The 12,372-nt window shown below is 35.9% G+C and overlaps 1 protein-coding gene across 2 annotated transcripts in view; it reads left to right on the plus strand.

The window, feature by feature from the left end:
• Positions 1–1,250: 1,250 nt before the first annotated feature.
• Positions 1,251–12,372, plus strand: part of tafa5a (TAFA chemokine like family member 5a) — a 212,862-nt gene continuing 201,740 nt past the window's right edge. Inside the window, exon 1 of one of the 2 annotated variants that reach the window (XM_038274570.1) lies at positions 1,251–2,057. In XM_038274570.1, coding sequence (XP_038130498.1) covers positions 1,946–2,057 — 112 coding nt within the window. In that variant the 5' untranslated portion in view covers positions 1,251–1,945. The remainder of the gene's footprint in view (positions 2,058–12,372) is intronic. The other variant, XR_005279758.1, reaches the window with a different exon arrangement.

A 12,372-nucleotide genomic window follows, 5' to 3' on the forward strand; every position in this document is an offset into this window, starting at 1 on the left:
ATAAAAACAAGACCATGTAGAATACTTTGTTCTTGTGGAACATTTGCTACCGCTCTTATGGATTACCATCCTGGGCATCCAACTATTGACGTGCATGCCAAATATTGACGCTTTGGTCACGTCCCCTGTACATCAGCTACTGATACAGGGATCCCTCTCATTATCTACTGACGTGCAGGTTGTATGAAAGGTTGTGGCAGAAACCTATAGATCCACTCTCAATGAATGTGTTCCAGCATTAATAGGGTATAAAGTTTTGTGTCCAAAACTTAAAAAGAGAAGAAATCTGTTACCATTGGGAAATTTTAGTCATGTTGGAAATTTCTTTTTCTGTCTGGCTTAATTTACTCCTCAAACAAATTTAGGTAAAAACAAAATTATGTTGCATGTTACATTTCTACTGTATGTAAATATTTATCTTCTCGCACTCAAAGTGTAATAAAGGTTGATTCCAAGGTAGCATGACAGCAATTATGTACCTAAATAATAAAAAAAAGGGGTGGGTAAATTGAGATAAAGTTGTGTAATCTAATTTTGAAGTTGGGAGATAAAAAGTACATAAATAAAAAGCTCTCTAATAGAACGCTCAGGCATTAACAGAACATCTGGGTTTACAATAAGAGTAAAAAAAATGACTAATGGTTTATTAGGAGACTTTGTGAGCTTGTTTTCAGTGGATTTTTTTCTTTTTGGGGGGGGGGGGGGGATAAATCTTTTTTCTCATCAAATAATCAAAAAGGAAAATGCAGAAAAAAAAAATATTTCGTATGAGAGTTCAAAGGATGCTGTAGCGCACTGCTGTCCTTCCACGCCTATTCTGACCCTGTGAGTTGATTGGACTGATTGATCCATTTGGTGCAGAAAAAGATTAAGTAAGGGCGACTGATCAGCTTGGATAAAATAATGGGTCTAAAAATGGCACTAAATATCAGTTCATGTTGAAGTAATCCCTCTGGTTTGTGCGATTGAACTTTCTATTTCGTTTCTAAAAGGATGCGAGTCGATATTGGCGACATCCAATCACATTTTTTATTTTTATTTTTTAATAAAAACTCCCATGACGTTACGCAGATGTAATGGTCTGCATAAATGATGGCTTAGATCGATATAAATAGCTCTTTAAATCGAATTTTACTGGAAACAGTATTGAAAATCAACACATATCTGAGCCCCATTCCATATAACCGTATTTTACGCATGCAGCTCCTATTGGGTATCAGCGTAACAGCTCCAGTAATGATATCTGCTGCTTTCTTGCTGACGTAATATTGACTGATCCGAATGTTTACTTTGGACACGATCACTTAGAGTCGCACATTGCGCTCTTTTCCTCTCCCACAGTCTCCCCTGCCAGTCCTTTCTGGTTTCCTCCAGCGTCCGCGCAAAGATCTTTATCCATTCCAGGCTAAGAAGATCAGCTTAAAGGAGTTCTGTTTTTACGGAAAACCCTCTTGGTGTTTTATTCCGTTCAGTTTCAATGTTTTCCTTAACCCGGTGTTTGAGCTGAGGTGGTGGAGAGCAGCGGAAAGATACCACAGGTGAATGGAGCCGTAACGACGCTGCGGTAGAGATGACTGAACAGTTTAAGGGTTGCATGAGCGCAGTCTCTACCTGATTTGACAGAAATCGACTTAGTGTGGTACTTTGTGAGAACTGAAGTGGATCCAATTAGCTTTTTTAACGCAAAAAAAAAAAAAAAATCCCTTTGGTTTTTTTTTTTTAAAGGGATGATATGACCCTTTCTTTTGCGCAGTGGTGGCTGCTTTCCTGTCAGTTTGTTGGATATTTGCCTTTTTGCAGGATTACACACGGAGATATGAGCGCAGAAAGAAGTCGAGTTGGATTGTAAAAAGAAAAAATAATCCATCTTTAAAAAAGATAAGAAAAAAAAAAATCATTTTTTTTTTTTTTAGTCTCCAAAAAGGAGAGTGTTTGGTGGTAATCAATGGCTTCGGTGTCGAGGTCAGCAAGGCGCAAAGATGCCACTCGCTGGCCGAGAATGTCGTCAACTTTTTGGGCTGTGGTGCTGCTGACGGCTCTATTGGTTCTTTACTGCGGTAAGTTCCCCCGCCGCTCTTTCTTTATTATTTAATTGACAACTGCGCAGTGAGTGACTGAGTCATGTGGGGAGGTTTTCTCATCACAATCACCTTAGTGACTCTAAAACTCTCTGAGCGGTGACTAATTTTAATAACCTGTGTCATATATGGTTCATACTCCAGCCAGACTGGGTTAGTAATGGGGACTTGAGGATCAGAGAGTCACTTTATGACTTGCTGCATTATTTACCACCTTGCAGCACATTTAATGGCAAATGGAAAAAAATCAGTAGAAAGAAATTATTTTTTGAGTAAACGCCTGACCAAGTATTTTTGGGGTTTAGAAATGCGCACAAACAAAACGTGCGCAGTGGCGGTCCCTTCTAAGAATGGCCCCCTTAGCGCGCCCCTTCTTGTAATTACCATGGAATAAAAAAAAATAAAAAAAACATGAATAAAAATGAAGTTATAAAAACAATAACTATAATAAATATTGCCCTGATCATCAATGGCATGGATGAATGGATGAATGGAACCTTTATTTCGCAGAAAACTCCACTGTCTGGTCCTGAAAATTAAACTAGATGGTGTCAGCATCATGCTTTGGGGAGTACCTTTTTATATTTTGGAAAATATAAATAAAAAAAATGTGAATAGCAGAATTATTATGTTTAAATGTTTTCAGTCTATATAGAGCGGTTTTTAAACCTTATGATGAGGTGGAGGTGAGTGAAAGTTCAGTTGGTGTGCAAGAGGTAAACTTGGCCAGAAGTTACTTGAAGAGAATCTTGATAGAGCATTTCCTTTGGAGGAGGTGGGGACCCGCTGTTGATTGGCTGAAGCTCCAGGTGAGGCTGATAAGAATCTTCCAGACTGAATTTTTACTTAAGCTTCATATTAAAAAAAACCTTTGTTTGAAACTCAAAGATTATAGATTATGTCGAATGGATTAAATTAAAGTAACATTTTTAGAAATGTTTTACATTTTCAAAACACATGTGTATTCAAATTCAGAATGTCCCAATGAGTGCCTTTAGTGCCATAATCGGATACACGAACCAGTTAAACAGCAAAAGTGGGGCCTACTTTTAAGGTTCCTGATGGGTGAAAAAAATAAACAGAGATGTTATCAAAGTAAGTTGCTCAGTGCTCACAGAAAGCTTCCCTAAAAAAACAAGTAGTAAAACTGGTAAAAACAGTGATGGTGTGTATGCACACTCATTGCACAAGACTCCATTGGTGAATAGAAGGCATCCCAAACCTTTTAAGGTTTGCTGTAGAATATACTGCATGTGCAGTGATAGTCTGCTCAGATCAACCCCAAAACAGAACTCTTTGGAGATTATTGCACACACTTTGTTTTAAGGGAAGATCTTTCTGCAAATTAACATCAAAAGGAAAGTAAGCCGATGAGGACAGCATGGTGGAGGCTGTCTTAGAGTATATAGTGCACTGAAAAAACTGACTTTTTGGTGCAGTAAACTACCACCCTTATCTTTTTTTTCTAGGTACAAATTCTAATGCGGTACAACATAATGCACTTTTACTATTAATGCTATATTTGTACATGCTTTTTATAATTTAGATAGAGGCATACATAACCTTTACACCACTGCTCAAAGTGGCTGTTTCTGTTCCGACTCTCGCCCAGAAGTTGTTTTTGAGCATGATTTTGTTAGTTAAATATTCTTGATCTTACATATAAGTATATTTCTGTAACAAATGTCGAAACTCTCAGTTTCAGAGAGTTGTAAAATTTTTATTGCATTTTTGAAAAGTACCTTTCCAGTTACAGGGCTGCTCAGTGGCGCAGTAGGTAGCACTGCTGCCTTGCAGCAAGAAGGTTTCGGCCTGGGTTCTTTTTGTATGGAGTTTGAGCTTCCTCCCACAGACCAAAAACAGGACTGTTAGGTTAATTGGAATCTTTAAATTCTCCTTAGGTCTGAGTTTGTGTGTGAATGGTTGTTTGTCTTGTTTGCCCTCTGTGTTGCCCTGCGATGGACTGGTGACCTGTCCAGGTAGTACCCTGCCTCTCACCTGAAAACAGCTGGAGATAGGCACCAGCATCCCTCGTGAACCCAACTGGGATTAGGCGTGACAGAAAATGGATGGATGGATTCCAAGTAGACTTTCACATTTCTGACTTGCCCATGAAATATTGGGCAGTTTCATTCAATAGGGTATTTACTTCTTTGTTATACTGTTTAAAATGAAAAATTGACAATTTAATGTATATTAAATATATATAGTTTTCAATATATTTGGTAATTTTATTTATTTGGTAACATTTATCAAATGAAATCTGGCAATGATTACCTAATATTAGTGAGTAATGTATCATAATGCAAAAAAGTAAATCAATATGTCATGCAAAGGAAATAATTAATATCTACTTATTTACTTCATAACAGCAAATACTAGGGATAAAGATTTACTTAAAATGTTTAGCAAAATACTGTTTGTGGCTATGAAAAACAAGTACACTTTACTAATTAACTAATAACTAACTAATAACTAACTAACTTACAACTTAGATGTAATTAGGTAAATGTTACTTAATATCTTCACAACTGTTATGTCTTATGGAAAGTAAAATTCACTTGATATTGGCAAGTGAGTGTTACTTGATATTGCAGCATTAAATTTTACTTAAATAATATGCGTGCAAATACTTGCAATATATTTATGGAGTAAATCTTATGAGTTTTTTTTTCAGTGTTCTTGCCAGATTCTTAACAGATTATTGGTAGGAAACATGTATTGTCTAAAACATAGGATGAAACTTTAATTTATTTGTGGAGGTAGAAAATGAAATTTCTTAAAGTATCTGGATGTTACCTGACTCATATTCCAACTGAAAAACCTTTCAGACGAACCAAATTTGTTTTCAGGCTCTAAAGACAGGCAACTTCCGAGGTAATACAGATTTATCTTCTTCTTAATACAGAAGATGTCTTAAAGCCATTTTTATTAAATACATTTGTATTGTTTATTTTGTTTGTTACCAAGTTAAAATTATAAATAAATGTACTTTATGGTTATAATACATTGTTTGTATAACAGTATTATTTGGGAAGATTAATAGTATCGCACAGTAATTTGTGCAGTGTTAAGGCAACACTTTAAGAGTTAAATTTAACACCAATCAGAGTGCATTTGGTCCCACTCTGAATTAGTGTTAAATTAACTCTTTACATAGTGTATAACTTAATCAAGTTGAGGTTTTAATAACTCTAAAAGAGTGAATGTACTTTGACAATACATATTTAACATCATAGAAATTACGTTTGATATTTCTTATTAGAAGCTCCTCCATTTTAAAGTTATAGTGGAGGATGTTCTTTTTCACGGTGGATCATCAAAACAATTGTCAATCATTCTGGTGATATGTTTACGTAAAGTAGTTCTACGTGCTCCTCCCCATTTTCACTTACCTGTGGTGAGTCTGAAATTGTGGAAAAATTGCAAATCTTCTTTTGATTGCTTGTATGAGTGATGCAAACAGCAATGTTTAAACAGTGCATGCACAAGGAGAAATGTGCTCATGCACGCTCTTGCACGCGTTTAATAGAGGTTCCCTCTCAGTAGCGGGTACAGGTTTTTAAAAGTGGAGAGGGCGGGTCTTTTTAAAAATTCACGAAAATCCACACTATACCTTTAGCACTGTGGGATTTACTGTGTACTAACCCCCCCCCCCCCCCCCCCAATTTTCATGAAACAACTAGAAACTTTAATTGGTTTTTACTCATTGATCTATTATCAATTAAGTAAAATAATATTTAACAGAGAGGGTGCAAAGGATGAGCAGCTCTGTGATCCATTTTCATATAAATCCCAAAGCAATCTCTTATAACATTTTTATGTGTGAATTATTGCAACAGAAGCTAGGAATTATCCTAAGGGTGTTTAATTCTCCTTAATGATGTTAAACTGTTAATGTAACAAAATGTAAATACTATGTTTTGAGTGAAGCCTTTAATAGATCTAAAAAATTGCTGTTAAATGAACGTGGTCACAAATGTTGCAGTTTTCTCATTTATTTTGGTGATGAAGGATTTTTACCTAATCCTTGACTCCGGCAGTGCTCCTGTTTCCATCCATCAGTGTGATATAAAGGTAATTATAACAGCAACTCTTAACACAAGTTTTTTTTTCATTTTGAGCTTTCAGATGTCTAAAAACCTTTATTTTATTTTGTCCTTGAGTTATCACTTTGCTCAGCCTCTTTAGCTCACTCGTCATCCTCGCTCTACTTCCAGGGTTTTATGGACACATACTGCACTTTGGTCCTAGACAAAAAAGACACTAACCTTCACCAGCAAAGCTGAAATATGTCAAGAATAGTGCCTCTGTATTTTTATTGCAGAAATAAAACTACTTTTAAAATATTAAAAATATTTGCTAAGATATAGCCAATGATGCAAGATGTCCATTAAAACAATGAACTATTTCAATATATTCTGAGCAGAAATTCAACATTACAGTGTTTTATTTAACTTGTTAGTCCTTAAAAGTTAATACATTTTGATGTAAAGGTTCATCAATGTCAACTTTTTAGCTAAATTTTCAAGCCGACCTTTTGCCCAATAGGGGACTTTGTATAGAGTAACAAACAAAAGTCTAATTAAAAACTAATGTACAGATATAAATTCGCAGAGGCAAAGAAAATAGAAAAATGCAAGTTTTTGGATTCATCATTGTTGAAAAGGTTTTGTAAAAAATGCAAATAAGTGAATGTTTTCTAATACTAAAAAAGTTAGATAAATCTTAAACTCAGTGTATGGTTGGTATAGGTGGACTAAATCACTTCCCAGTTCCTGGATTTGTAGATAAGTGACCTAATATTTTTTGTCACATTGTTGGCCTATAGTGTCACTGATCATGAATGAATCAATCCATGAAAAAAAAAAAAAAAAAGATGATATTAACAGAAGGTTCTACATCTGAAAAAAAGCATGGTTTTCATGAGTCTCTGCAGCTGAACAGACTGTAGACTGGTAATATATTTCAACCCTGTATGAGGACAACATTATTAGGCAAAATGTATGCCCCTCATTCACACACACACACACACACACTTGTTCTGCCATCTGTAATGAAGACCATGTGTTGACTTCCATTGATTTTCAGACTTTTCAAGCCTTTCTATGTCCTAACCCTAAAACTAACCAGGAACCTAATTATTATGAATGCATACCTTACCCTTACCTTACCCAATTGACACCTTAGCCCTAAATATAACTATTAGCAAAATAGCATGTCAGTACTGGCAAAATGTCCTCACTTTGCAACAACTGGTCCTCAATTTGATGGTGAAATTTGAAAAATGGTCCTCTGTCTGAGGGCTAGACAGGTACACACCCACACATAAACACCCCCCCCCCACACACACAAAACACTTCCCGGTTAGACTACTTTTATGGCACCCTTACACTTTTCTATCTCTCCCTCCCGTTGGGTTTCCCTATCCGTCTCAAACTGCATGTGATACTTTTGAGCAGAAATCCATCTGGCACACTGCCCCTCAGTCTGCTTTATGTGAGAAATGGATGTCAGGCAGCATAGCTAAAATAAACACACTAAACGTAACTGTGCAGTACATTGAAGAAGCTCATTTTGTCAGATTAAAATTACGTTTTGCAAATAACCTTTAGGCAGGTGTTAAGCACCTTTTTATTAAGCCAGAATTTCTGTGTTAAAATTTTTGTTTATCTAAAGAAATACTGTTATTTTTTTTATCAGCTGTAAGCAAAGTCCTAATTAACAAATATAAAAACATCCATTGGCGTGGATTTAATTTATTTCAGTGAATTCATGGACTTGATGTCTTTTACAGCTCAGACTGTAACAGGTCACTTTAAGGAGTTGTAAAACATAGCGCTCCCTCAAGATCATATATTATATCCCTTTTCTCTTTTATGTCTATGCCAGCAGCACATTCTGCAATGGTGATGAGTTTTTTTTTTTATGAACAAAGACACGGCAGAGTTCTGGTAACACACATAACCGGCTCTGATAATTTCATAGTTGGCAACCTGGTTAAACTTTTATTTGTGGCATTTTTTTGAAGCCGAATGTCACAGAGACCAAAGAGTTGTACTGCTGAGGCAAATACATAGATGCTGTGTCATCTTTTTTTTCAGCCACTCAGCAGCAGGTGGAGGCTGGTGGAAAACCTTGGGGGCAAAACTTTTACTCCAGCTTTTTTTTTTTTTTTAAAGCACACAGAGTATTTTTTTAAAAACACATCCACTTCTGTTGGGGAAACTGCTATGTTTTAATGTTGGATTAATAAATCACAGGTTAATTTTTAAACCTCTTTAGTGGTTACACAACCACTATTGGATCAAGATGAGGATAGCCACCCTGATCATGGATCCATCTCATTCTTCCTATCACTCCACCCAAGCCACTTTCATAAAAAAAAAACTTTAAAGTCCCTCCGCCCACAAAAGCCAAAAAGACATTTTATTCTAGTAGCACTTTCCACTTTAAACTGTAAAATAAAACATTTCCTTTTATTTGCTTTTAGCAATTGCTGTTAAAAGTCCCCTTAATTTGTTTTATGTGTTTTTATAAGTGCTTTTTGTTTAAGTAAAGGAATGCCATTTTTGAATGAACATCAAAAGAACATTTTTGTTTTTTAAGTCTCAGAATAGAAAGAGTGAAATAAATGCACCTTTCAATAATATTCCCAATAAATTAAGATAAATGTTTTTTAAAGCATTGAATGTAGTCTGTTCTGGAATATGGATTGCAAGCATACAAAAAGACCTTACATTTTTTTCTTTGCTTTATGTCAATTGATGACATCACAATAGGCTCGAGAATCAAGCAGAGCCGTATAAATAAGGGTGTTTTCAGACCTGCAGCTTTAGGTCAGTCTAAATGTAGCTCAACCTTGAGCTCCAGGTTTCATCCCATTTGGGTCAGTGCGAAGCACAACCTGAGTCTAATGTGCCCCAAACCAGTGCAGCCTGAAGAGGTGGTCTCAGTTTGGCACCAGCTGGACTCTGATGTGCAGTAGTTGATGATTGAAAACAACCCAGCGCGATAATATAATACTCTAGTGCAATAATTTTATTATATATTAAATTGCAAAAAATAGAAACCAAAATAAGTAATTTTTTCTTAAAATTTGCATTTTTTCTTGAATTGAGGGATGTGAGACACTTTGTCAATGGAACAAGACGTTTTACATTTAAAATAAGAAAAGCACAATTTCATTGTCTTATTTCAAGTGCATATTATCTAACTATCTTATTTAAAGACCGAAAGCTACTAATAACCTTAGTCTACATTATGACAGTTTTATCCATTTATCTCTGTTACTTTTTCAGCGGCAGGGATGTGGTGAACTAGTGGTTAGAGCATTTCGCTTGGATTCCTGAGGTCGACTCCCACAGACTGCCACTTACGCTCCATGAGTATTCCAGCCGGTTGTCACGGAGACATGACGCTGTCCTAGTACTTTCCAAGTACAACACCGCTTGGTACTGAGTGGGATACTGCTGGTTTGAAAGCAATAAATCCATTGATGACAATGCACAACATGGCAACGCAAAAAGATGGAATAGTCAGAGGGAAGTTAGCCTTCAACGCTAGCATTGTCATAAACATTAGCACAGCGTGGCATTAAAAAATGATATTTAGGTTGCTCTTCTCATCCTTGATTATGCAAATCTAACATCTGTTAATGTTGCTCATGAATCAACTGCTGTGATGGAATGGCAATCTGCAGTGTACTGCTGTGTAACCTGCCTTTCGACCCAAAGACTGCTGGAGGCACCAGCCCCACGTGACGAGATTTTGGGTAGAAGAGTCAACTGAATATGATTGAAACAGGCTCTAGATAAAAAATAATTAAATAAAACATGTCACATGGCTAACAACAGAACTATATTATGGAGTAAAACCTTGCAAATCAGAAATCTTTTTTGAGATGTTTGTGTAAGATACCAATCTGCCTGTAATTTGAACCGTACGCCAAGCATGTACTATTTCTATGACTCTGGAAAATAGCTCAGAAATCACTATGGAAACAAATAAAAATACACACATAGGAAGGAGAGGTTTCTTTTATAATATTTATACAGAAAAATGAACTAGAAAAGCAAAAAAAAATAGACATACCGGTATTCAAAGAGCTCTAAAATCTTCTGTGATGTCTTCAGAAGTGAGTAGAAACTTACACTCAGGAGGATAGATTTTATGTTAATGATGTCATGGTTTACATCTAGTGAACAAAGGAATACACAAAATGACCACAATATATATATATATATATAGTCTGAATAATGGCTGCAATAAAAGTGCTGAGCTAGTTTTGCCGTCTCTACAGATTTGGTGGTGGGTTCAAAATATTTCCACCCATAGTTGAAATCAGGCTTATAATTCCTTCTTCTTTCTTGCCACAGTGGGTAGAAGATTGAGTTTTCTTAGCAATCACAGGTTAATCAGTGGGAATGATGCTGGATTATGAAAAGCAAAGCCTGGAGATAAGAGGAAGGGGGTGGTCTCTATCTTCCTCTTTTGTGGTGCCTTTAGCCATGTCAATTGATCTTGCTCTTGTGTCCAATCAATAGAGCCTGGGTGTTTGTTTCAGTCAGCAATCTTTCAGCCCCGTTGTGCAAGAAACCCCAACTTCTTACCTAGCAACACCTTACGCTCTTCTGGAGCTCAATAATCAGCTGTAGTGACTCAACACCGGCTACTGCTTTCAAAGGCGTCATTTGTCCATTATAACAGCAGGATAAAATAATAGGATTTATGTTTAGAGGAAGCATTTATGTTTCAGACATCCTTGTTATGCTCTGTCTTTTTTGCTCTCTAAAGCTTTCTTTTCCATTGTTTTGTCTCTCCTTTTTTCCCTTTAAGACATTTGGTTTATTTCCCCCCATATATTTCAGCTGGTTGCAATTTCTTTCATTTCCTCTCTGTACCATTTCTTTTAGATATAGTCTTTATGCTTGGGTGACCACTGCCCCGGCCTGCAATTAATATACATTACTCTTATGGATGTCTCTCCTCCTCAGCATCTCTCTTTCCTTTAATCTCTCAATTTCTCTCTCTCCCTCTCTTCTCCTCTTCTTTGATAACCAGAGTCTGTATTTATGGAGGTGCGCCCTATTAACTTTCATATAAAATCCTGTAAAGAGAAGCAATTGAACTGTAATGTTAAACAGGGGAACTGTAAAATTGCTCTAATTTTGCTTAAAAAAATATTACTCACCTTATTATTACAGCATAGCTTCTTAAAAACTTCAAATATGGAACAGATTTACAAACATAACTGATATAGGAATTATGTTTTTATATTTGAGTTATATTCAGCAATGAAATATTTACTAATGAAGAGTTAACAAGTCTAAAGTTTATTATGAAATAATAATACAACATTTTACAATAGAACAATTGGCAAGAATAATGTGGCTATTAGGTAAAAAAATATATTCATAAAACTTGGAATTTAAGGACAAAGGTCTCATACCAAGAAACAAGCATGTTGATGCTCAATGTTTATGTTCTCATAGTTACTGGTATTTATTATGTCTTTTTTAAATTATATATTTTTCCATATATTTCTTTGCTAAACTGGCATTCTGTTGCAGGTGGTGGAGTTTTTCCCCAGGGGGGCCTATAACTTCAAAATAGACGTAAACTAAAAACCAATCAAATGTATAACAGCTGTATATTTACATGAATGCCAACAACAAAAACAATATTGAAAAATTTTCTAAAAAGTGTTTTAAATCAATCATACCTGACCTAATCTATGCTGGGTCAGATCCTGATGTTTGAAAATGGAGTTGGGGAAAGCAGAGTATGGTGTTAGCCTCCCTGCATGCAGTTAGTCAAGCCTTGATGCAAAATAATTATATAAACCTGTCAATCTGCCACACTTTATAACAGACGACTGTGACGTCAGCGCTGTGGCGGGATGTGGTGTGCAAATAAAATGGCTTTCAGCTCTGGCAGCAAGAGAGCTGCACCCCAGGATGGCCCTATCTTTTGCATTCAAGAGGAGCCTCTGCGGATGTATAACTTTTAAAAAGTCTATCGGCAAAGATTTTTGCGACCTAGGGCGGAAATACGTCACCAATCCGACAACGAAAGAAAGCAGCTTTACTCGTCATTAAAGACTGAATATTTATCTTGCACATCTAAAAAAATGTAATAATATATTTGGACATATTTTAATTTTCCAATTAATTTTTTTTTTTTTTTTTTTATGTCTTAGTCAAGGTCATTAGGTGATTGGAGCAGTGCCCCATTCTCCATTGCAATGACCCCAAAAAAAACATCAGATCTACAACAAAAATGGCTGAAAAAT

The sequence above is a fragment of the Cyprinodon tularosa genome, unplaced genomic scaffold (assembly GCF_016077235.1).
Source record: "Cyprinodon tularosa strain WSP-4 unplaced genomic scaffold, ASM1607723v1 ctg92, whole genome shotgun sequence".
NCBI classification, from domain to species: Eukaryota; Metazoa; Chordata; class Actinopteri; order Cyprinodontiformes; family Cyprinodontidae; genus Cyprinodon; species Cyprinodon tularosa.